The sequence below is a fragment of the Perissodus microlepis genome, chromosome 22 (genome assembly GCF_051167445.1).
Source record: "Perissodus microlepis isolate ML-2025 ecotype Zambia chromosome 22, ASM5116744v1, whole genome shotgun sequence".
Classification (NCBI taxonomy): domain Eukaryota; kingdom Metazoa; phylum Chordata; class Actinopteri; order Cichliformes; family Cichlidae; genus Perissodus; species Perissodus microlepis.
The window spans coordinates 19,211,987-19,237,095 of record NC_140481.1 but is presented as its reverse complement, the minus strand read 5'-3'; the positions used below and the strand labels follow the sequence as shown (position 1 = coordinate 19,237,095).

Genomic DNA, 25,109 nt, shown 5'->3' with positions numbered 1-25,109 from the left:
CCACAGTCATCAGAACTCTATCCCGTAGAGCACATTTGGAAAGTGCTGGAACAACAATGGAGGCCCAACTGACAAATCTGCAGCAACAGTTTGATGCTATCATGTCAGCATGGACCAAACTCTCTGAGGGATGTTTCCAGCACCTTGTTGAATCTATACCACGAAGAGTTAAGAAGGTTCTGAAGACAAAACAAGGTCAAATTCAGTAATAACATATTATAACCAATAAAGTGGAGCGTGGGTGTACTGTGTATACAAATAAAAGTCCTGTACTGAAGATGTGGCTCGAGTAAAAATTGCCCCCGGCATGTGATAATATTTCATGTTTTTATTGCCAATCATCAAGCTGAAGTTTGTATGAGTTAAATTTGTAGCAATTTATAAGAATTCATCATCTCAACAAGTTGATAACATGCTTTCTATTGAAACGTTTAATCCTAAAGTCGTTAGAGTATATAGGCTGTAATGTACAGACTTTCTCCGAAATGTGTTGAAATCAAGCACTCAAATGTACTTGGAGTTTACCACTCTAAGCTATGCTAGACACACACTGATTTTGTGTCTCCAGGCGACATCATCAGGTACAGATGCCATCCTGGATTTTCACTGGTTGGCAGTGAGATTCTTACCTGTCGCTTAGGAGAGAGGCTGCAGATGGATTCACCACCCCCAACATGCCAAGGTCAGTGGATGCCAGTACAAAACCAGTTTAAGTTACTATTTTCAGGTTGACACCATCAAAAAAAACATCAAGCTGTGTAGTCATTCAATATAACAATTGGCTTTGCTATTTATTTTTTACTTACAGTTCAGTGCCCTGCACATGATGTGCGATACGACTCCTCAGGTGTCATCTTAAGCCCTGGCTGGCCAGAAAGCTACCCTAACCTCCAAATGTGTTCGTGGAGTGTTACAGTGGAGAAAGGATACAATGTCACAATAACCTTTGAAAGTTTTCACACCGAGAGAGAGTTTGACGTGTTGGAGATTTTTGATGGTAAAAAACACAAAAAGGAACGCAGATTTCAACCATCAGAGAGCCACACATCACACTCATAGACACATTTTTGAAAGAATACACACCGCTGTATTAGACCAAATGTCACTGTATTCTCATGTCTCATTCCTTCTATTATTACTGTCTTTATTTCCCTGTCTCTCTCTCCATTATCCCATCTCTTTCACTTTATCTTAATCCCTGTCAGGTCCCACATCCAACAGCCCCACCTTGGCGACACTTAGCGGTGACCTGCCAACACCCTTTAACCTCACAACCTCTGGACACCAGTTCCTAGTCCGCTGGTCTTCAGACCATGGCACAAACAAGAAAGGCTTCAAAATTCGCTATGTTGGTGAGTACCAAAGTATGTATCCCAACTTTATTTTACTACTACTTTTAATATAATGCATGGGAATAAGGACAACAGCAGACAGAGGCAGACAGAAGGAGCTGTTTGTACCATTTAATTTGCACAATAAATATTTAAAGATGTGAAAGTTTGAGAGCTTATGGGAAGAAAGTTCATGAAAAAAAAATCACAATATCTCGCTGTACCTTATTTCTCTATCTTTAACATATGTTTCTAGCAAACTTCTGTCTGCCTCCTAAAGCACTTTACTGAAATGCGTTATAGGTTAGTTCTTAAGTTTTATCTGTGTGAAGACATCTTGATGAGCACAGATGCTGTTTTACAGCAAGCTTTGCATTTAGGCAATCTCGCACCTGGGCCTGCTGAGTAGCTTTAGACTGTTGTGTAATGAGGCTTGAGTGCCTTATTCAAGGACATTTTTGACAGTTAAAGGGGAGGAGACAATTTTACCAGTTTAGTTTGCTTATTCACTCCATATACTCTAGCCAGGAGGTTGTTTCTTTAACCTTTGAAACACCACTGCACTGTATGATGAATTATGCGCTGAAAAATAACAGGAAAAAAAGCCAAACGCGCTCACACACGGTAACCTTCTTTGGTGGCGGTGATTAATGTGAGCATCTGCAAGAAATGTTAAACATATGCTGTAAGCCTACTAATACCGGGGTTCAACTTCGGCTAGGTTTTTAACTTGGAAAATCAAGCCAGTGCATGACGGTGAGTGTACTTTCTTCTTTGAGAAAACATAATGTGATGAAATTTTAATTACAATGAGAAAATTTAGTCCTCTTGTCAGGTAGTAAAGTAAAATTTTCTCAACATATTATTGTCATTATAAAAAACGTCCATGTGAGATTAAAATCAGCAGTTTAATGCTATCAATCTTAAAACTAGTACAGGGGAAGAACCATCTGATGAGATATTGTCAACTGGCTGCTTTGCTATATGCTGATTAAACTTTCGGTGGTTTTAGAAATAAACTGTGTCAGACATGCTTACTTAGAAATCACTGTACAAAACTGTACAAAACTTCCCTGGCACTGATTCTACCCCAAGAAAAAAGGGGGGAACAAAAAACCCTCACAACTCTTAAGTGGTCTCAGACTATTTTGGTTCAAAACCCAACCACACAGATACTGGGGCAGTAGCATACTAGAAGGACAAACAAAAATATCACTAATACATAAGACAAGTTAAGATGTTGTTGTGGGGTTCTTGCCCAGTTTGGAGAATTACAGACCATGCACTGTGGACCAAGGTCTGGGTAATATTGATATAATAAGACCAAGAATAGTGTATATATATATATATATATATATATATATATATATATATATATATAAAGATGTGTGAATCATGTAAAGATACTTACTGAAAGTGGAGGTGGAAATGAGCCTAATAGGTCCACTTAAACTTGACAGGTTTTTGGCAGTTGCAGCACGAGTCCCTCCAGATGCCATTATTGTCTGTCGTAAAGGATTAATGTTTCCCTTTATTGAGAATATTTAATAAAGCTACCTATAGCGATCAATGACTTTGCGGGCGGTGTGTCCAGTAATGTCTCATGTCCGTTGTAACTCCACTCGCTGGTTGTTCAGTGAGAGGGCTCTGCCAAGAGGGACTATGTGTAATTATAATTGACATTCATATAGTTGTCACATGGCTCCTAATTGGGTGAAAAACTTTCTTTTAAGATCACCTGGAAAGGTATGAGACCTGTTATGAACATGACCATCAATATCTTTAATTAGACTCCTTTCTCTAATTCATGGCTCATTGAGGAAAAGCATCGAGCTCTTCAAATCACAAAGCACGTCTTGTACATGATCATTTTGGAAAAATCAAAGTCCATTAGTCTTCTTTTGCTCGACATCCTGTTGTATTATAAATAAGTAGTGACTCACATTAATACAAGTTTCAGGAAATTATCTCAACCTTTGTAATTTCATAATAGCAGACATGTGAGAATCTCTGCTAGTGAATCTATTATTACTGCTAACCTTTATAATGGTGCATACCTGCATGCAGATATAGTGCAGCACTATCTACTGAAATGAGCTTTACCTCCTTTGTGTTTATTGTGCAGGTTTCTTTGTTGATGACAGTAACCCTCCCGGTCTGTAGCAATTTCATATCCTTGTTTTTCAAATGTGCTTTTTTCCACTGCAGCTCTGTACTGCTCCACCCCAGACTCCCCGCTCCACGGCTCCATCTCCTCACAGAGCGGCGGTCACGTTAACAGCGTGGTGAGGTGGGCTTGCGACCGTGGATACCGTCTCATAGGCAACGCCACAGCAACCTGCCGCCGCACATCACTTGGCTACCATGCGTGGGATTCTCCTGTACCTGCGTGCCAAGGTGTGTTTGTCTCTGTGAGGAAAGTGCGCAGAAATGATACAACTGTGCTGAAGAATTTAGTATCTGGAATAAAAGCATTAGTAAATTCCATTTTTGAAATGGATACACAAAAATAATGCAAAAATCCTGAAATAAACTATTTGTTTTGACTCTGATCCATACCCATATTACACTGAAACACAGCTATTGCACTTGCACAGTTTCCAATTTTGTATGGACATGGATAAACAGATATAGCTTAGATTAGGTGTCACATCTCAACACAAAATCACAAACCCTTTAATTTGTTGTTATTTAGAGATTGATAGACTGACCAAGTAAATATAATAGCAGTGTTTTTTTCATTTTAATTTAATAAAAAAGGAAACCTTTTAAAGATGTTTTTAAAAAGTTGTCTTCTACATCTATAAGCTATACATGTAGAAGACAACTTGTAATTGCAGCTAATCATATTTTTTTTTACTTTCTTTTTCTCTCGTTTTTGTTTGTATTCTCAGCATTTACTAAACCATATCTAAAAATTGGTGCCATCTTTGTTTCCAGTGATATTGTAGACAATATCATCATGCTTCAAACAATAATTGGAAGGCACAGCTCGAAGCTGCCATCAATAGAGAGTCAAATGAAGCATATTGTGGAATCTGAGTAATGTCACAGTGCTCTACAAAACGGTGTATTTAAAGCCATGATATGGAAAGTTCTGCAAGATGGATGTTTGGTGAAAATTAAATAGATTATTATTTTTTATTTTTACTTTAATAACTTAATAAAAGTACATCTTGGAGCTGATTTACAGATATACAAAACATTTGCTGTTTTTTGATTTCCCATAAACATTTCAAAGGTACACATCAAACCTGCCTATATGACAGGCATAACTGTGCATTTGAGTTTTTCTGTGCCTGTGTGCTTGTTGTCATCTTACAAGTGTGCATCCATCCTCCCTTAGCTGTCTCATGCGGGGTACCCAAGGCTCCTATAAACGGCGGCGTTTTAACATCTGACTACTCCGTTGGAACAAGAGTTTCCTATTTTTGTAACGATGGGTACAGACTCTCCAGTAAAGAACTGACGTCAGCCATCTGTCAGCCTGATGGAACATGGAGCAACCACAACAAGATGCCGCGATGTTCTGGTTAGTAACACCCACGTACCGGCAGAATTTCAACAAAATGAATGCCAAATCTGAGTAGCATCGCAAATGTAAGCATATATGAATATAGCAAACCGACAGAAAAACTGTGTTCTTCATTCAGATTTCATGATGGTTTATTTTTCTCTTCACACTGTCTGACTCTGCAGTGGTAGTATGTCCCAGCATCGGGTCGTTCTCTCTAGAGCATGGCCGCTGGAGGATTGTCAATGGGTCACACTACGAATACAAGACACGTATTGTGTTCACCTGTGATCCGGGATACTACAGGCTAGGCCCCGCCCACATCGAGTGCTTATCCAATGGAGTTTGGAGCTGGAGGAATGAAAGGCCGCACTGTCAGGGTAAGCTGCAAGGATAATCAAGGAGGGAAGAAATTTCACAAACTGACCTGTAGCAATGGGTCTGAAAACACCTGAATTCAAACAAGAAGCTGTATGAACCCAGTACTTTAGTCTATATTGGCAGCCTAAAAGCACCGCCTTTGTGAACAGTCTGGATAACAGACTGAGGTAAAGCAAGCAAAAATAGATCAGGGAGTTAATGTAACATACAAATACATGTCATTTTGTAAGTTTAAAGTGGAAACTATGACAACAGCAGCTAGCTTTGTGATAGAAAGTTAGTAAAGGCCAAAACTCGAGTGACACTTTTGCAGCTTGTTTTGACGATTTTGTTCAAAATTTCTGCCAAGAACAGAGCTGTTTTACAAAGTTTAAATGGATTTAAAATATATTTTAATGTCTTATTTCTACTAATGTGACGACGGTTATTTACAAAGAAAACTTGTATGCTTTGAATTTGTTATCTAACTCAGAAGAGTCACAGTGACATTTCTAAACTGACTATGATCTATTATTTCTTCTGTGGGGATTCTGTGACATTTTGAGTCAATGTCATTTTCCTTTAAAGAATTCTGTGACATTCTGAGATTTGCTATTATTTTCCTTGCCAGGCCTTTCGATGTGTGAGGACGAAAAGGAAAAAAAAAAAGAAGAGAGAAAAACACTATTGGCACCAAATTTACCTGATAAACAGCTTGCCAGCATTGGTAGCATTTCTCACTGAAGCCAATGAGCTCTAGCAGCTACACAAATTAACTTGGTGCTAAACTGGTGCACAACTGCTTTTAAATTGCTTGTGCCTGACCGTGTGTTTCAGTTATCTCCTGCGGTGAGCTGCCATCCCCGCCCAATGGAAAGAAGATTGGTACTCAGACAACATTCGGTGCTACAGCCATTTTTACCTGCGATGCTGGCTTCATGCTGGTGGGGTCAGCTGTCAGAGAGTGCCTGTCATCTGGGCTTTGGAGTGGAACTGAAACACGATGTTTAGGTATGTACCAACAGCTCCAGGAGTGTGCTGAAAGATATACTATAATATAAATTATAGTACAGGGTGGGCCATTTATATGAATACACCGTAATAACATGGGAATGGTTGGTGATATTAAAGTCCTGTTTGTGGCACATTAGCATATGTGAGGGGGCAAACTCCTCCAGATGGGTGGTGACCATGGTGGCCATTTAGAAGTCGGCCATTTTGGATACAACTTTTGTTTTTCCAATAGGAAGAGGGCCATGTGACACATCAAACTTATTGGTAATGTCACAAGAAAAACAATGGTGTGCTTGGTTTCAACGCAACTTTATTCTTTCATGAGTTATTTACAAGTTTCTGACCACTTATAAAATGTGTTCAATGTGCTGCCCATTGTGTTGGATTGTCAATGCAACCCTCTTCTCCCACTCTTCACACACTGATAGCAACACCGCAGGAGAAATGCCAGCACAGGCATCCAGTATCCGTAGTTTCAGGTGCTGCACAAAAACTCAGGGAACGTGCCAGCTTCAGTGCATAAAGAGGGAAACACATCATCATGTAGCAATTTCAAATATCCAGTGGCCTTGAGGTTTCCATGGATGAAGAATGGACCCACTATCGTTGTACCCCATATACCACACCAAACCATCACTTTTGTTGTTCCAACAGTCTTGGAGGGATCCATCCAATGTGGGTTAGTGTCAGACCAATAGCGGTGGTTTTGTTTGTTAACTTCACCATTCACATAAAAGTTTGCCTCATCACTGAACAAAATCTTCTGCGTGAACTGAGGGTCCTGTTCCAATTTTTGTTTTGCCCATTCTGCAAATTCTGTGCGCCGATCTGGGTCATCCTCGTTGAGATGCTGCAGTAGCTGGAGTTTGTAAGGGTGCCATTTGTGAGTAGCTAATATCCGCCGAAGGGATGTTCGACTAATGCCACTCTCCAGTGACATGTGGCGAGTGCTACGCTGTGGGCTCTTGCTGAATGAAGCTAGGACAGCCACTGATGTTTCTTCATTAGTGACAGTTTTCTTGCGTCCACATTTTGGCAAATCCAACACTGAACCAGTTTCACGAAACTTAGCAAGCAGTTTGCTGACTGTAGCATGAGAGATGGGTGGTCTCGTAGGGTGTCTTGCATTGAAATCTGCTGCAATGACCCGGTTACTGCGTTCACCAGATATCAACACGATTTCGATCCGCTCCTCACGTGTTAACCTCTTCGACATGTCAATGGCTGTGAACAAAGAGAAACTTGTAAATAACTCATGAAAGAATAAAGTTACGTTGAAGCCAAGCACACCATTGTTTTTCTTGTGACATTACCAATAAGTTTGATGTGTCACATGGCCCTCTTCCTATTGGAAAAACAAAAGTTGTATCCAAGATGGCCGACTTCTAAATGGCCACCATGGTCACCACCCATCTTGAGGAGTTTGCCCCCTCACATATACTAATGTGCCACAAACAGGACTTTAATATCACCAACCATTCCCATGTTATTACGGTGTATCCATATAAATGGCCCACCCTGTATATCTAGACACCAATATTCAGCCTTGGGCTTACAGAATACACTACATACTCACACACACAATGAAGCACCTCCAGTAGAGACGGAGCTGCAAAGATGTGATTTTTCAAGTCAATCTAATGAGAGCAGGTATCGACTATAGGTATGTGCCTTCCTCCTCATGTGTGGCTGCACAGCTGCTTCTCTCTGACCTGGTCCACCACACAGGCAAAACTATCAGGAGCAAGCTGCTGCTGTGCACTCACTATAAATTCATTTTGAATTTTCTCTTTTTATATAATCCAGAGAAAAAAAGCCAACCCCGCAGCTTTCTTCTGTCAGCGTGCCAGCCAGAGGTAACAGATGTTACCACACGATGTTGTCACTTCTTCGTGAAACCTCAGTAGAGGCAGCGCTTCCCAGAATACTTCACAGGCTGAGGGGGGATATGAGATGTAATTTATAAAGGAATGGTTCAATGAAACTTAACCTAAACTGATGAGGAGGCATGATTCTGTCAAGAAATAAATAAACCAAGTCCTGAAAAGTGCTATAAACAGCATTTTCCTTCAATGACTTTTCTTATTAGCCTTGATTTGCCTTCACTGTGCATATTTTGCAAATTAAAAATGCACAACTGTAGTTATTTATGCCATTTTTAGTAGTTAAGGCTAAAAAGCAAAAAATGTGAACTTTATTTCCTTCCCATAATCCCCCGCACACCAAATAACCCCACATTTAAGCTGCTTTCTTTTTTAGGTGTGTTGTTGTGTGATACATTACTTGAAATTAAATGATTTCTGTCTGCTCTAACTTTGTAATTTTGTTTGTAAATTTAAACTGATTTCCTATTTGTCAACACACAGTTTTCAGCAACATAGTCAGGAAAGTAAAACGTGTAACCCGCTTGAATAGTGCCCTTTAACCTCTGTAATCTACACCTCAAACAGAATTTGAAATGGCAAGTTATTATCAGGCAGCCCGTTCATTTCTCCTCTGTTCCACTTCCCTGGCTGTGTTTAAATCGTTGGCATTTGCTGACACCAGGGACACGGTGCAGGTTTTATCTACTGTAAAGAACAAAATCAATACTCAATTCAAAATCCCTGAGAGCAGAAAATACACATTCTCTTTTAACTTTGTGAAACGCCTTTTAAAGCATTTTGGGGTAGCTCCGTGCATCAATCAGACCTCTGTGAATGAATCTGATCAAGGAGAAAAGAGGGCCCCACACGCCGCTTGTTAAGTTTTTACCAAGTTTGATTGTTTAAAAGCACAAAGATGCCTTCATTTGAACACTGAAAGTGTTAGAAAGGGCAGTAATACAGTTGTGAAAATGCTGAAGTGGGAACAGAGCAGCTGAGCCTTGATCATAGCGCAGAAACTGATCCAATTTGCTGTGTTTGCTTAGAATCACACAATGAAACTGATTCGGTTTGCAAGCCCTTAAGCCAAGCTGTTATATAACCCCAAGAGACATTTTATGGATGAAATAAAACGGGTATATTAAATTTTTAACTATCTGAATATCTGCCGAACAGCCACCCACTATAGCACCTGCTCACAACAACAATAAGTAAATACAATGCAATAAAAGACAAAAGACACATTTGTTGAAACGTTGACAACCAGGAATCAAATTTTAGATACTAAAAGTGCAAATGAATGAAGTTGTTTTAGTGTGTGCAGTCTGACCCCTCCCACAATCTCTCTCTTGCAGCTGGTCACTGTGGAATCCCAGAAGGCATTGTGAACGGCCAGGTTATCGGGGAAAACTTTGGTTACCGTGATACGGTCGTTTATCAGTGTCTCCCTGGGTTCCGACTAATAGGCTCATCAGTCCGTATCTGTCTCCAAGACAACCAGTGGTCTGGACAGCTACCCATCTGCATACGTAAGAAAACACACGAGCTCACGCTCACCTCTGAAAAAGATTCTGACACGTATTTGTCACACATACACCAAGGTAACCACTAACGTCTATAGTGGTTACCGTGGTTATTACTTTAACTCCTTATAAAAACCTTTTTTTCTAGCACCGAGGCATGATCAGGAAAATTATGACGAATTTGGCTGTTTGCTACTACAGATAACAAAAAAAAATGAAGTCAAATAGAGGCAATTTGGAGGAAGGGTTTGATAAAGAGCTCAGCAGTTCATTTAAATTTTGGATGTTTTGCTTGCCTGTGGAGTTGAAGAATCAATATCATACATCTTAGAAATCACTTTGGAGGCATACCAGTGAAAAAGGCCTCATGTTTGACAAATGAAGATCTTCTATGTGAGACAACATTTGTAAGGTGTTGCAGTAGAACGCCAAAGCAAAACATGCAAATTGTCTTAGTAAATGTGATGAATGATCTATCTGTTTCTAGATTATGATTGATATTTCTCTTGGGTCATCAGTGCAACTGACGGATTTTGATGTCATACCTTAGCGATTCTGTGAAACTGACTGGAAAAGACTGGTTTTTAAGAAGTCAAGCAAGGTAGTCCAAAAGGGAAGCAAACACAGGATTTTTATGGGGATGTGTCCCATGTGAAAGTAAAAACTACTGATGACATAATTTTATATCATGATGATCTCATTTTCATTATTATAATTGTACCTACTGTACCCTGGAGAGGTTTCCAGTCCAGACAACCATTTGCACTCATATTCACACCTATCTTAACCCCACTGCTTGTACCTACGCAGACATTGGGAGAACATGCATTTCCACACAGAAAGACCCTGACCACATGGTGTATTCAGACTCAGGACTCTCTTGTTGTGAGGCAACAGTGCTAACAGCCGGATCACCATGTGGAATTTTATACTCAGACGGCCCAATTTTGGATTTTTGTCATACAGATCTTATAAGAATTAGCTATGAAACATAAACTTACTTACATACACTTTACTGTTTGGGGGTAATGTCAGTACTCCTGGTTAAAAACACCCAAAATGAACAACATTCTCCATCTGTTTAAAATCTTTTCAGAAAGCACTGAAGGCAAACGTATCTCATCATCATAGTTTTTCAGTGTTATTCTTCTGAGCTGCAAACTTATGACAGCATAAAAGGGAAGCTGAAGAGTTGCAGTTAAGGATCTGAAGTATTAGTTAACATTAGTTGTGATGATGTGGGAGCAATCCCAATACGGCGAAATCCAGATCACCAAGTAAATCATTCAAATTTTAAGTAAGTGGAATTTGGTCGAATCAGACTTTTCCTTTTTTGAAATATAGTTTGAGATCTTTTTCTTTGTTTTCAGATGAAACACAGTTACCTGAAATTTAAGCTCTTTAAATTTGCCCTTAAAGCAGCAGAGCAGAAACGTAGCGATATGGCTATCACTACTGACAAAAGCTGAACGAGCAAGACTCAGTCAATTGTAAATATCAAAGGAGGTTGGGGGGTCTAGATCTGATATAGTTCATCGTTTAAAAAACAGCTCCAAACATATCCTTCATGGTTCAGTGAATATTTAAATAAAAACTGTTATGTTGTTATAAAAATTCCAGTAGTGTATTCACATCATGCAATAGTCTCAAAAAATCTAAAGTTCAGGTCTTTTTTTAGGCAAAGAATATAAAAGAAATGTTCTGGGGGTCTTGAATGATTAGTGATTCATGAGTCACTGATAAGTGCTAAGTAGAAAAAGTCAAGAGAAAGAAGAAGATTCACTTTTTGGACTTTGTGACTGAGATCTGAAAATGAAAAGTTATACATCAAGGCAGGGTTCCTGCCCATAATTGACAGCGGAAGACGAATAGAGTTAAGAGTGAAGCCTTAATGCTGAAAACAACTGTAGGTTTTGTTCAGTGGGAAAGATGAAGAAGAACATTATGCACAGGATTAAACTCACTTTTGTCCTAACTATCAGAGGGAGTCTTTTTCTATAAAGCTTCAGATCCTAAAAAAAGATAAAAGGAGCATTTTTTAATCAGCATATAGCATGAAGTCAGTAAAACTTCAGGGATATTGATCTGGTCAGTTAAGTAGCAGGGGGGCTTGTTAACAATGAGACAACCCCCAAAACAGGAATAGTTTTAAAGGTGGAGGCCACTGATATTTTTCCCACCTTTTTTTCCTGACTGTTTTATCACCAGTTTAGCATTTGGATAGGGTCAGTGTGAAGACTACTAACATAAGGCAATACCTGGACCCTACAGAAGCCAGACAGGTAATCCAGCTCCTCGAGGATGGCACATTATTACTTGCCATTGCCAGAAGGTTTGTGGTCCCCAGTGGGAGCAGTATCTGCTCCTTTGTGCAAGGAGGAACAGGATGAGCACTGCCAGAGCTACAAAATGACCTCTAGCAGACCAATGGTGTGGATGTCGCTGACCAAACAGTCAGAAACAGACTTCATGAGGGTGGTCTGAGAGAACGATGTCCTCTAGAGGGCCCTGTGCTCAAGGCCCGGCACCATGGAGCCCAGTTGGCAGTTACCCCGGGCACGCTGTGCTTTTCACAGATGAGAGCAGGTTCACCCTGAGCATATATGACAGACATGAAAGGGTCTGGAGAAGCCCTCGAGAACATTTATGCTATTTGGTTGTGGGTCAGTTATGGGGAGGCATGTCTATGAAAGGATGCACAGACCTTTATCTTTCCTGACTGCCAGGTATCGGGTATAAGTGTCGGGATGAAATCCTCAGACCCACTGTGCTGTTGGAGTGCGTCTCAGGTTCCTCCTGGTGCACGACAATGCATGTCCTCTTGAACTATGTGGACAGTTCCTGGAGGATGTTTGCCTTACTTAAATTCAACACAACATCTCTGGGACATTATGTTTCAGTCCATCCGAAGGTGCCAGGTTGTACCTCAGACTGTCCAGGAGCTCAGTGGTGCCCCGCTGCTGATGTCGAGGGAGATCCCCCAGGACACCTTCCATCATCTCATTAGGAGGCCCAACATTGTCGGGCAAGCCTTCAAGCATTTGGGCCCCATACAAACCACTGGGTTTGTAGTGTAGGTGCTTTAATGAACTTCACATCATTTTTTGACTTTAATTTCTGGGGTGTCTTTAAATTCAGCCCTTTGTAGGTTGATAATTTTCATTTCTTTCAAACAAGGTGGCATCCTTTTCCCCCCAGATATTACCCAGTCTATATCAGTATAGATATCCAGCATTATTTTTTTCCCATTGAGATTTGATGTGTTTTCTAAGTGTTCTTTTAATTTATCTGAGCAGTATATTTGTCAGCTTAAGAAACTGTACTGTAGTTCCAGACAGTAGATGCATGTTTGAGTTAAAGATGGTGTAAAAGCAAAATGAATATTTCAGTAATCATGACCAGCAGTGGCATTACGTCTAACACTGTGTATGAATGCACCACCAACGTCTCCAGTAGTAGTGTGGATAAGCCAATCTAGTTTTTGTCAGTAAGATCAAATTTTAAAAAGAAATATAGATATTTGGGACTTTTTTTTATTTTTATTTTTACTACAGCCAGTACATAAATATTGTTTGAGAGCTATCCTCATTTGAAGTATTCACAGAGTAGACTTGAGTAACTGTGGCTTCTCACCAGAAATCTTATGGGGCCAGAGGGTTAAAAATGCTAGTATGCCTTGAATGAGATAAGTAGTTGGGTTTAAGGATGAAACAGAGTGGCCTAACTTGCCCAGGCTACTGTGAAAATCTAAAATTGGTTACTTGCTATGAGCATAGTGAATGTTTTTAGGCATCACACAGGGCACATTTGAGGTGGTGATGATGAAGCCAATTAAGGGCACCTTTTCCTGAAAGAGGCAGCCCATTTGTTCCCTAAATTAAGACAGTCTTTACAAAACAGAGGTGGTGTCACAGTGTTGATGATTCGAGAGTAGACGGAGCATTTGTTTTTCATTATTACTCATAAAACAACAAACAATGTACAAAATAGGGCCTTTATTATATGCTTTTCTTTGCGTTCATCTGTGTCTATGTGGTCCAGATAGTGTCTGTATCATTCTGCATATCTCGGAGTGCTATGCTGTTTTTATTGAGGTTATTCATGCAGGAGTTATTGAGGGAAATCATTTTACAGCCAAATTATACTGTAATTATGGAGATGAGAGGCTCTTGTTTAGAGACACAAAAACAGAATGGTAATGAGACTATGGTGTGTGTGTGTGTGTGTGTGTGTAGCTGCAGGGCATGCTGATGGTGTCAGATAAATTTGTATCTTAGGCATGCAAACAAACTTCTGATTCTTCCTGATCAAGTGCTTTGCCTCCTGCCTCTCTCGTCTACTCTTGTCTTCATTATTTCTGCTCTGCTCTCCTCTCCTCACCTTAGCTGTTCTTTCTCCCTGTTGTCTTCTCATCCTTTAGTGTCCTCTTACTCTCTGTTCCCTGACTTTCTCCTTTACCATGTTTTACCACCAACTCCTTTTCTTTTACATTGGTTAGACTCCTCTCCTCTCCAAATAATTTAAAGGTTTGTAGTTTGCGAGGTAGATAAGAGAGTGACTGGCAGTAACACTAAAGTGCCTGTTTACGCAAACATCACATGAACGCCAAGAAGGCTCAGTGGATGAAAAAAGAAGAACAATTATGATGCACGATTGCAAACAGTGCACACTCAGTTCTGACACAGAAGATTTTGAGACCTAATATCTCCAAAATAATGACCCTAAATTAGGATCCCAGCTTTGCCTTCTCAGTCATCTGACATTTTCATAAATATTTATGAATGACTGTAGGAAAGGCATACATATTTGGCCCAAATCTGCACTTGATGTGGTTTTTGAGCCAGAAATACAAAGCTTCTGATCTTCATGTCTGGTTTAGATTATATCTTTCTGTAGCTTTGATGTCTAAAAGTACATTTTACATGATTGGATTTTTGCAATTTAGTAAGAGAATGACACACAAGTGGTACGAAATGGTTTTGCAGTATAAAGTTATGTATGTGAATGACATTAGTGGGTAAGCTACAATTGGGATGTATTGTATAAGCTACAAGTGCAGAGGTCTTGAGCCACTCCTCATGTCTCCTAGGCGCCAGAGTTTCTTTCAGCTTTTTAAAGTGGTCTAGAGCAAAAGTGCTCCGGGCTTTGTGAAAGTCTTTCAAACTTTCTCTTTTTCAGTTTCTCATTTTCAGTCCTGTCATTATTTCTGATGATTTCTGGATGACAGTTGGTGATTTTGGGCAGGTGGGGTGGGGGTGGGGGTGGGGTAGCTGTTTGTTAAAAGGTGAAGAAAGAAATTTTAAACTTTTGTTTAAATCGTCATCAGTATTTATGGAGTAGGTCAGGAAAATTACAGCAGTATCTACGGCTATCTGTAAACCATGGTTGAGGCTATATCATGGTTTGGGGCTGTATTTTATTCAGTGATGTTTGAGAACTTGTCAAAACTGATGTAATTATGAACAATGAAAAACACCGTCAAATTTTGATCCACCACCCAGTATCATCTGAAAAGAGTCTGTTAGCAACAGCTTCAATTTTCAGAAGGGCAATGATCTCATTCTGAAAAAGTGATGAAAGTTTGCCTAAGAAAGTCTAAGGAGCTTGGAAAGAAAACCATCTAGACTTCTTTAAGTTTCCTTGAAGACTTTTCATCTCTCATCCGAGAAGCTTTTTCAGTTCTAAGAGCAATTGGTGGAGAGTCCCATATTTTAAGCCCTATGGGAGTGTCCCCAAGAGTCATGGACTCTCCCTATTGATCCTCTACTTAATCACACGAGCCAAGGTGTGAAAACGGGTGTGGGTCATAATCAGCCAAGGTTTCGGGTGAACCCATTGTGAAACCTAGCCCCACCCTATCATGTGATGTACTGAGGTCAAATGGCCCAGGATTGGGATTGGGAGTCACTGCACCTAGTGCTCCGATTACCACTGGGACACTGGTACCTTCACTCTCCACATCTTCTCGAGCTCTTCTCTGAGCCTTTGGTACTTCTCCAGCTTTTGGTGTTCCTTCTTACTGATGTTGCTGTCATTCAGTATCACTACGTCTGTCATTACGGCCGTCTTCCTCTGCCTTTCTATCACTACAAAGTCTGGTTGGTTAGCCATCACCAGTTTATCTGGCTGTATCTGGAAGCCCCACAGGAAATTAGCTCAGTCACCCTAGGGGGGCATCTCCCATTTTGACTTAAGGACTTCCAGGCCATACTCAGCACAGATGTTGCTATAAACTATGCCGGCTGCTTGGTTCTGGTGTTCCATGTATGCCCTGCCTGCTAGCATCTTGCACCCTGCTGTTATGTGCAAGATTGTCTCAGGGGCGTCTTTACACAGCCTGCACCTGGGGTCTTACCTGGTGTGGTAGACCCCAGCCTCAATGGATCTTGAACTTACAGCATGTTCCTGTGCTGCCATGATTAGTGCCTCTGTGCTGTCTTTCAGTTCAGCTTTGTCTAAACTGGTGTAATTTCTAGATGTCAACCACTTCCTCTATCTGCCTGTGGTACATACTGTGCAGGGCCTGTCCTTCCATGATGGTTCTTCTCCTTCCTCCTCTTTCTTGGGTTTCTGCTGCTGGAGCTATTCACTAAGCATACAGTCGGTTGTGGCAATCTTGCTGATGTCCGTCATCTCATTGTGGACAGTGGCTCTGACACTAACTAGTCCTCGGCCTCCTTCTTTTCTCATAGCATACAATGACTCAATTAACAAGATGAAAAATTAACAAAACAGTCATCGGTGTTACTGGCACAGCTGTAAGTACGCTAAATGTGGCTTATCAAGAGTGAAGACAGTCCCAAGCAAATGCACTGACTACTTCTGTTCAATAATTGCTTGCTACAAACTAAATATTTCAACTATTTTAGTAAATAACACCAAATCATAGATCTCAGCATGTTTTTTTTTAAGGATTTAATTATCTCATTGAAAAAAAACCTATCATGGGATTACACATCAACATGAAAAACAACAGAATGGTGTCACTCTGTGGAAACAAATCTGCGTGCAAATAAATGTGTTCTTGTCTTACACTTTTTCCCTTAGCGATCAGCTGCGGCCATCCAGGAAGCCCCATATATGGCCGCACGGTGGGAAACGGCTTCAATCTCAACGATGTGGTCAGCTTTGTTTGTAATCGGGGTTATGAAATGGAGGGGCCTGCACGTGCTCAGTGCCAGGCTAACCGCCAATGGAGCCACCCACCCCCAACGTGTAAAGGTGGGGAGAAAAGTTAAGTGTATTCACCCCTAACCTTATTTATCCCCAACCTTTAATACCACCTTAGTCTCTTTCTTTATTTACAGTTAGTGCCTTCTCCAGTAGCAACCATCCTCATTTACCCCCATCATTTGTATCCACCTCAACTCTACCTCTAACTTTGTTCAGCTTAATCTGCTCTATTATTACCATCGTAACAGAAAACTTGAATTTCTTGATAAAAAGACATCTTTTTTCCCTTAATTTCGATGAAGTTTCGAGGTAGATTTAGAGCTCAACATATGTCTAACCTGTTCATGGCTCCAGTCTCAAGAATAAAAACTTTTTTTCAGTAAGCCATAAATCTCATACCCTGATTGTCCAAATAACAGTCAGAGCAACTCAAATTGCTTCACTCACACGAGTTTGTACACAAGCTACCGGCCTTCTGCCCAGTTTATAGAATGAAGTGCCAATGAATTGGGTAAAATTAAAATGCAGCACATTGATAACAAGCCATAACCCTGCTTGAGTTCTGGATCCATTACAGACAAACCTGCCTGACCACCCTCTCATCCCTTAGCATCTACTGCATTAACCCTCCTAAACTCCACGTCTGATATTTTGTTCCTTCTTCACCATGTCCTCCTTGGTCTGCCTTATACTACTCTGCAAAACCGCTTTCCAAATAGGGAAAATGAAGAGGGGGAAGAGAGATTGCCCTCTCTGGTTCATGCCAAATAACACATGCTTTTCTGTCTCTGTGTCTGTTTGTGCTTGTGTGTCTCTGCGTGTGTCCCTGTGTATAGTGGTCAACTGCTCTGATCCAGGTATCCCAGCCAACTCAATCCGGCAGAGCAAAATAGAGCATGGCAACTTTACCTTTGGCACAGTGGTTTTCTATGACTGCAATCCTGGGTATTACCTGTTTGGATCACCTGTACTGACCTGTCAACCTACTGGACAATGGGACAAACCGCTACCTGAATGCATAGGTTAGTATCGTTCTCTCTTCCTCACAATCTTTGGAAAGACTGTATTTTAGCAAGACTGGGTTTGGAATTTATTGAAATGATTCTTGCATTTTTTTTTTCATTTTGTTGCTTTTTATATGTTACTCTTAAGATTCCCTTAAAGCCTAGCAAGCAGTGTCATGTCAGCTTTTTAATCCTTAATCCTTGCATATATTTTTAATCTGTCCTTAGTTCTTGACAGAAGTAGCTGCACCTCCTCTCACAGAGCTTTGCTGAGTCAAAACGAGCCATCCATTGTTTTCTTCATTTCTCTCCTCTGTGGCTCTCTAGTCGTAGACTGTGGTCATCCCGGCTCTCCCCCAAACGGTGTGCTGAGCGGAGATAAGTTTACATTTGGTTCAACGGTTCGGTATTCTTGTCTGGGCGGAAGACAGCTGAAAGGAGAATCATCCCGGACTTGTCAGCTCAATGGGATGTGGAGTGCACCCATGCCATTCTGCTCTGGTAACCATTTTAACCTCTGTTGAATACACAGACTTTAACGTCCACCCTATCAGAAAGACGAATATATAGATAGCAGTTGTAGATGAAAATCGAAACGTCTAAACATGCAGACTGAAGTGCGGAGAGCTTCATGCTTTTATATCCAGCAGACACTTTCCTGAACCTTTCAGTCAGGGATAATGGAAGGGATGGGTGAACATATGGAAGGAAGGCTTGGCACTAGAAAAGAGAGTATTTCAGTATCTGTCTGTTAAAAGGGCTCCGGAGATTAACTTTACCCCACACTTACAGTCACCTCAGTCGTGGACTCTTAACCATGTGCATTTCTCTTCTGGTCAACTAACCATGAGCCGGTTTCACTGTGTTTCAGAAATGTTTAACCTGTTTTTATGAGTGATTCTATGATATGATCAATACAGTGTAGTAAAGCAAGTAGGTTCTTAAAGTACATGTTCAAATACTGAAATATTTCAGCCTATTTGTAGTTTTGCATTTTCTCAAGTATTAGCTGTGTTTCCTTTTCTACAGTGAGTGGATTTTATTACAACGTTGTGGAGTGTAGCTGCAACACTCATTGTTCTGTAAAGTGCTTTACACAAGCCTTCAGTCCCTGCTGTATTTGCTGTATATGCATATCTCACTACTCACAGGGCTAGACCGTCTCTCCAGACAGAAAGCCTCCTTACCGTCCCTCATGTATAAACAAACCATCTAAGTTATGTGACACTCAGTTGGCCTGCTGGGGGCATGATTGTGGCTCTCCAGACTGAGAGGCTCCCAGCTGCCGCTTATATAACAAACTGAGTGAAAATGCATTCCAGACGAGTTGACTAAGAATACATTGTTATTTACAGGAATTGCCCAGGGAGACTTGGGGGGTGAGGCAGGGTAATAGTTTAAGAAGCGGTGATTCATGTTTTCACCTGGCAGGTCCATACCAAAGATCTGCAGACATGAGAGTTCAGTCCAACAGCAGCACAGCTTGTTCTGTTATTCTGCCTGATGATAGCTGATGAGATAACGCATATATGAAGTGATGCTGTTTGTGATATTTAATGATATTTTCAGGCTGTGAGCGTAGCGCTACTTGAGACTTGGCTCTCAAAGATCTTAGATTTGCAAATTCAATTCACAAGCCGACCTTGCCACTTATCTTGAATATTTATTTATTAGGCCTATGAAATGAAAGATCTTGGCTTTTGCCATGCTGAAAATAACAAGTTGTTATGCCACAGTTTCTAACAAAAGTATTCAAACAGCCTATGGTATTCTAATAATCAGCATGCCAGGGAGAGTTTCAGCCTGTTTGGAATTTATTTATTAACAGTTCAGAGTTGGCTGAATTTGTATAATTGAACATGGCTTGGGTTTCATAACTGAGCCAAACTGTAGTTGTCTACCATCTGCAGAACCTTTAAGCAATACCTGAACATCTTAGGATTTTTACACTTACGTCCTGTCATGCTGAGAGCGACAGGAGATTTTTTAAACTACTCACAGGTTTGTCCATTAAAAATGAAGCTATAACTGGGAAGGCTGGTGAAACAGCTTTTCTCCCTTCAAAGGTTAAACAAGCCTCTAACCTCCAAAACCTAAAAAACTCAGTTATGAATATGCCCTCTACTGTTTGCTTGATCCGAACAAAAACCTCAAGTAAAAGAAAGGTGTGATTTCACAGGACACTGAGTGTGCCACTTCAGTAGGTCACAAATAGTCACTTTTACTCTTAAATCCTTTTTCAGATTGAACAAATGAAATGCTGTATTAATTCCTCTTTAAAGGCGTTGGATGGATTTCATTACATTTGGCCAGAGCCAGGCCAATGTTTATCCTGTGTATCCGGAGTCCTAATGCTAAGGTATTAGCTGAAAGCTGTAAAGAAGAGTGCAAAGCAAAAAAATGCATTTTCCAAAATGTTGAGCTATTCCTTAATCTGTGCTTACTGGAAAACTAAGTACCTTCATCCATCCATCCAACAATTCATCCATCCAGCTTCTGCCAGTTATGCAGGGCCAGGTCACAGGGGACCAGACCTCCCTCTCCGTAGGCAACTCCTCCAGGGGAACACCTAGGATTCCCAAACTAGCCAAGAGTAATAATCTATCCACCGTGTCCTGAGTCTAACCCTGAGCATTCCTCCCAGTAGGACATGCCCAGAGATGCATACCCAGACATACCCAAGAGGTGCCCAGCAGCAATCCTAGTCAGATGAACGAACCACACTTTTTGATGTGGAGGAATAGCAGCTCTACTCCGAGTCCCTCCAGAACGACTGAACTTTTTACCCTATATCTAAACGCTTCTTTTGCCCAATTGTATCCGCAGTCTCATTCTTTTGGTCACTATCCAGAGCTTGGTACCATAGGTCAGGGAGGGGATGTAGATTGACTGGTAAACCACAACTGACCAGTATAGCATCCACATGACTGCACATGTGGCCCGTTTCAATCTCCTGCTTCCCTGACTTGTGAACAAGACCTTGAGTGTGCAAGCAACCATTTTTCCAGCTGTGAACCATGGTCTCAGACTTCGAGGTGCTAGTTCTCCAGCTGCTTTACACTTACCTGCAAACCACTCCAATGTGACCTACCATCTGATGAAGCCAAGAGAACCACAACATCTGCAACAGCAGAGATGAGATCTTGAGGCTACCAAATGGAAGCCTCCAACTGTTTGGCTCCACCTGGAAATTCTCTTCTTAACCCTTTAAAGCAGGGGTGGGGAACTCCAGACCTCAAGGGCCGGTGTCCTGCAGGTTTCAGATATCACCCTGTGTCAACATACCTGAATCAAATGATTAGTTCATTACCAGGCCTCTGGAGAACTTCAAGACATGTTGAGGAGGTAATTTAGCCATTTAAATCAGATGTGTTGGATCAAGGACACATCTAAAACCTGCAGGAGGCCTGGAGTTGCCTACCCCGGGTTTAAAGGGTAAATTAGGTTAGAGTTTAAAGGGTTAAAGATTATAAAAAGATGAATTTTATTTAAATCTTTTTTGGTTTCATTTGTTCAGGTTAGTAGGGTAAGTTTATATAGATGTGTAAGAGCATCTACATATGCTCTTTCCCTCCTGTTTTTACATTCTTACCTGCTATTTTTTCAAGTTTCTGACGCAAATAACAGAGACTTATTGAGTAGAATATTATTTATTTACATCTGAGAAACCGAGTTTAAAATCCTAAGGCATTACAAAAGATGTTATATCATTAAATGTTGTGTCTCTGCTACGTGTAAGCTCAATTTAGCAGCAAGCCTCTAGATATTTGTACTATAATACAAACAAAGCCGATGTAAATTGAGGTTATTATTTTCAGAAGTATGAGTCAAAAACACAAAAACGCCGCAGATACTTGTACACTTTGAATTAATTGTCAACAATAAATGTGAATGGAGGCAATAAATTGAAAACGTAATTAGCAATCCAAATCTAACAAACACGAATCAAGTTATGATATTATTCACACTCACACATAATCCGGTGCAATTTTTAGACCGTTAGCAAAATAGGCAGTACTGATCTGAAATGTTTGAGCAGAAATATATTAGTCCAGGCCTTGGTATTTGTGTGATGATGTGAGCTTTTTTGTGTGTGAAAGTGTGTGTTCCCAGGAGTGTGCTCTGCTTGTCAGACACAATTTGCTGACCAGGCAGCTCTAGAAGGACAGAGCTAGGATCTCTCACACACACTCACAAAGACAAACACATGCACTGCTGCCTATTTACTCATCAGCACACATGCACACACATGCATATGCACAATCTGTATGCACCCCGTTGATATTTAGAAGCAGCCATTAGATATTCCTTTTAAAATCCTTTGTCCGGTTTGCAGTTTTGTTTTCCTCACCCTACAAATAATGAACCAAAGTTGTTTATTTCTCCATTTCTTTGCTTTGATAAGTTGGAGTCATTTTTGAAACACAGCTCATTATACAGACAGTGTGTACTGACTCAAGGATTAGCATCTTAAAAACCAGTAAGAAACCTGTGAGGGACCTAAGTCTGTATCCTTTTTTGTTTCCATGTAGGTGACACTACTGGTTCGTGTGGTGACCCTGGCATTCCCTCTCATGGTTCAAGAGAACAAACAGATTTCAGGATCCGTTCTAAGGTCTACTTTTCCTGCTCAGAGGGATATGAACTTATAGGTTCTTCAGAGAGGATGTGTTTCCCGAACGGGACCTGGTCGGGCACGCAACCCTTTTGTAAACGTACGGGGATATTTCTAATTGATTTAAATCTATCCTGAAATGGTATCTTGTCAATTATTCAATTATTATGAACCCACACGTGTTTCAGTGTTTCCACTGTCTTAGAGGTGACACTTGCTGAGGTCCACAGGATTTTCTCTGTCTTATTCCTTTTCCATTTCTCTGTCCTGCAGCTGTTCAGTGTGGTAACCCTGGCACTCCCAGTAATGGCAAAGTATTTCGTTTGGATGGAACAACATTTTCTCACTCTGTCATCTACTCGTGCATGGATGGCTATCTGCTCACTGGTCCCACCACCAGGCAGTGTCAGGCCAATGGTACCTGGTCAGGCACACAGCCCAACTGTACCAGTAAGTTATCTGCTTTGATTTGACTAATAGGCTGATACATATATAAGTACTGTCTAGTACATTTGTTGGTGTATTTTCAATATTTTGTCCATGCAATCATGAGGTGACTTTGAAGAGTTTTCAACTGTATGCAATAATTACACTCTATATATGTAATTGGTGTATTAAATCTCTTGTAATACCATGAAAGTTTGCAACCAATAAATATCACCAAATTCTGGGTGTGAGATTAGAAAGCACAGGCGACGCTGTTTTATGTCCTCTTTTAAATTATTATGCCACAGTATAGGAGTAAAGAAATAAGCCTCAAATCTTTATATTTTTACTGCAGACAACAGAGTGACTTATATAACCTTGATCGTCGTTTACTTGAGTTAATTTGCTTATTGAATCTGTGGGAAAAGTCTCCAAGAGTAAATAGCCATAAAACGTAACCTTCTGTTCCCATATGAGATATAAGCAAAGTCATAGTTGAGCAAGTGTAATTTACTTAACAGATAAGTTGTTTTTTTAAGTTTATTTGAATAATTTGTCTTATTTCAATTAAATACTGTGCACTCCAAAAAATGCTTTGGAGGTTTACTTTAAAAAGTTATGTCAAGTGGTTCCACCCAACGGTGGTAAGTAACGTCTAAGAAATTGACTGTTTTACTCTAAAATGTTGAAGACTCAACAAAAAGCCACTGAGTTAATTTGCCAAAAGACAGTATTTTGCTGAAATGTAAAAAAATGACTCAAAAAATAGTAAAAAAACAATAATGTATTAACAGAAAATGCCTCTAACATATATCTATATACTGTGTCCAAAAGTACTTCTTGATAATGGGACATCACAGAGAATTCCCAGATTATATTAATGCTTTCCAGTATCCAGATATGCAGTAGCATGAAAAAAAAGCTTAAATCAGAAATGCTATAAATTCTTAGATATCGGTTCCCAGATTGAAAAAGTATATAAGAATACCTGATTTAAAGGAAATGGCTTTTACAGTAGACTACTCCACATCTATTAACAGGCATGACACTATCTGGGGTGGGTTTAGAAGCATTTAAACTGCCTATTAGACTATGAAGGACAGTGTCTAAAAAGTACAGTCTGGGGAATCCTAATGCTCCTTAAAAGAGTCCCAGGACAACCTCGGCCATTTTTAATATCACTGTTGTTTCATTCATGAGAAGTGAAACCCACACAGAAATGTGATGAGATCACACAGTCTGATCAGGAATTTGCTGTCGACTGCAAACTCACCATTTTCAAGAGACGAAGCTTTATTGGAGATAATTACTTAATGTTTTCCCTCTACTCTAATATAGCAGTTTTAAAACTAAGATTCCTGAGGCATCATTTTCTGATATTTTCATCTAGATTTAATCTGATCTGTACTTTAGGGCCTGAATATTTTTCACACTTCACCTTCTTTGCGCCCTAACTTAGCTTTCCTCTTTCTTTATCTGTTAGTTTATTACATCTGTCACCTTTGGTGTCCTCTTTCTTTCACTTTTTATTATTAAATTACCTGTATGGATAGAGTCTAGATTAATGAATAGAAACAAAATTAAATTTACCTTGTGCCATAGTATGACCTATAAAGTAATTTTGATCTCTATCTCATGTTGTCCACTCTAACCCCACTTGTCCGTCTCCATAGTGATAAACTGTGGCGACCCTGGCGTGCCAGCTAATGGCCTTCGCTATGGAGAAGACTTCACCATTGGTCAGAATGTTTCATTCCAGTGCCAACCGGGATATAGAATGGAGGAGGATGGGTCGCCTGTGAGGATGTGCACCCAAAATGGGACTTGGAATGGAAATATGCCACTATGTACAGGTAAATTATACATTCAAACTCTTAACTCTGTTCAACCCTTAAACAGTACTTATAGTGCTATTACACAGTAGCAAAACAGACCCTTTAAATTGCTCTGTTCCACTTCAGATACTCCCATTACTAAACATCCTATTAGCTCTGTTCTGGCAAACAAAAACACACATGCAGAACCTAATAATATCAATACATAAAGCTAGCTCGCTAGCTAGCATTGGCATTGCTATAAAGGCTAAAGTATATAAAAATTGTTTGGTGGTCCCTTTATTTGTGCTTTGCAGTAATGTTGTAGGTAGTTGCAGTGCTCTGCATATAACTATAATCCTTAGAGTGAACACACTGATGCAGTTAAATACATCTTTATGTTGTTTTTATTATTTTATTCTTACTTAAATCCTACATATTTGTTCATCATTATACGACAAATGTTTGTT

The 25,109-nt window shown here is 40.1% G+C and overlaps 1 protein-coding gene across 6 annotated transcripts in view; it reads left to right on the top strand.

Annotated features, from left to right (window-relative positions):
* The window catches only part of LOC146362952 (CUB and sushi domain-containing protein 3-like), a 388,582-nt gene that overhangs the window by 345,821 nt on the left and 17,652 nt on the right, over positions 1–25,109 (top strand). For 3 of the 6 annotated variants that reach the window (XM_084918664.1, XM_084918663.1, XM_084918658.1), the window contains 14 exons: positions 569–682; positions 809–997; positions 1,206–1,364; positions 3,540–3,728; positions 4,678–4,863; positions 5,031–5,225; positions 6,043–6,216; positions 9,440–9,613; positions 16,655–16,840; positions 17,617–17,802; positions 18,112–18,285; positions 22,317–22,499; positions 22,673–22,849; positions 24,499–24,678. In XM_084918664.1, the coding sequence (XP_084774790.1) occupies positions 569–682; positions 809–997; positions 1,206–1,364; positions 3,540–3,728; positions 4,678–4,863; positions 5,031–5,225; positions 6,043–6,216; positions 9,440–9,613; positions 16,655–16,840; positions 17,617–17,802; positions 18,112–18,285; positions 22,317–22,499; positions 22,673–22,849; positions 24,499–24,678 (2,466 nt within the window). The remainder of the gene's footprint in view (positions 1–568; positions 683–808; positions 998–1,205; positions 1,365–3,539; positions 3,729–4,677; positions 4,864–5,030; positions 5,226–6,042; positions 6,217–9,439; positions 9,614–16,654; positions 16,841–17,616; positions 17,803–18,111; positions 18,286–22,316; positions 22,500–22,672; positions 22,850–24,498; positions 24,679–25,109) is intronic. The other 3 variants (XM_084918660.1, XM_084918661.1, XM_084918659.1) reach the window with 3 other exon arrangements.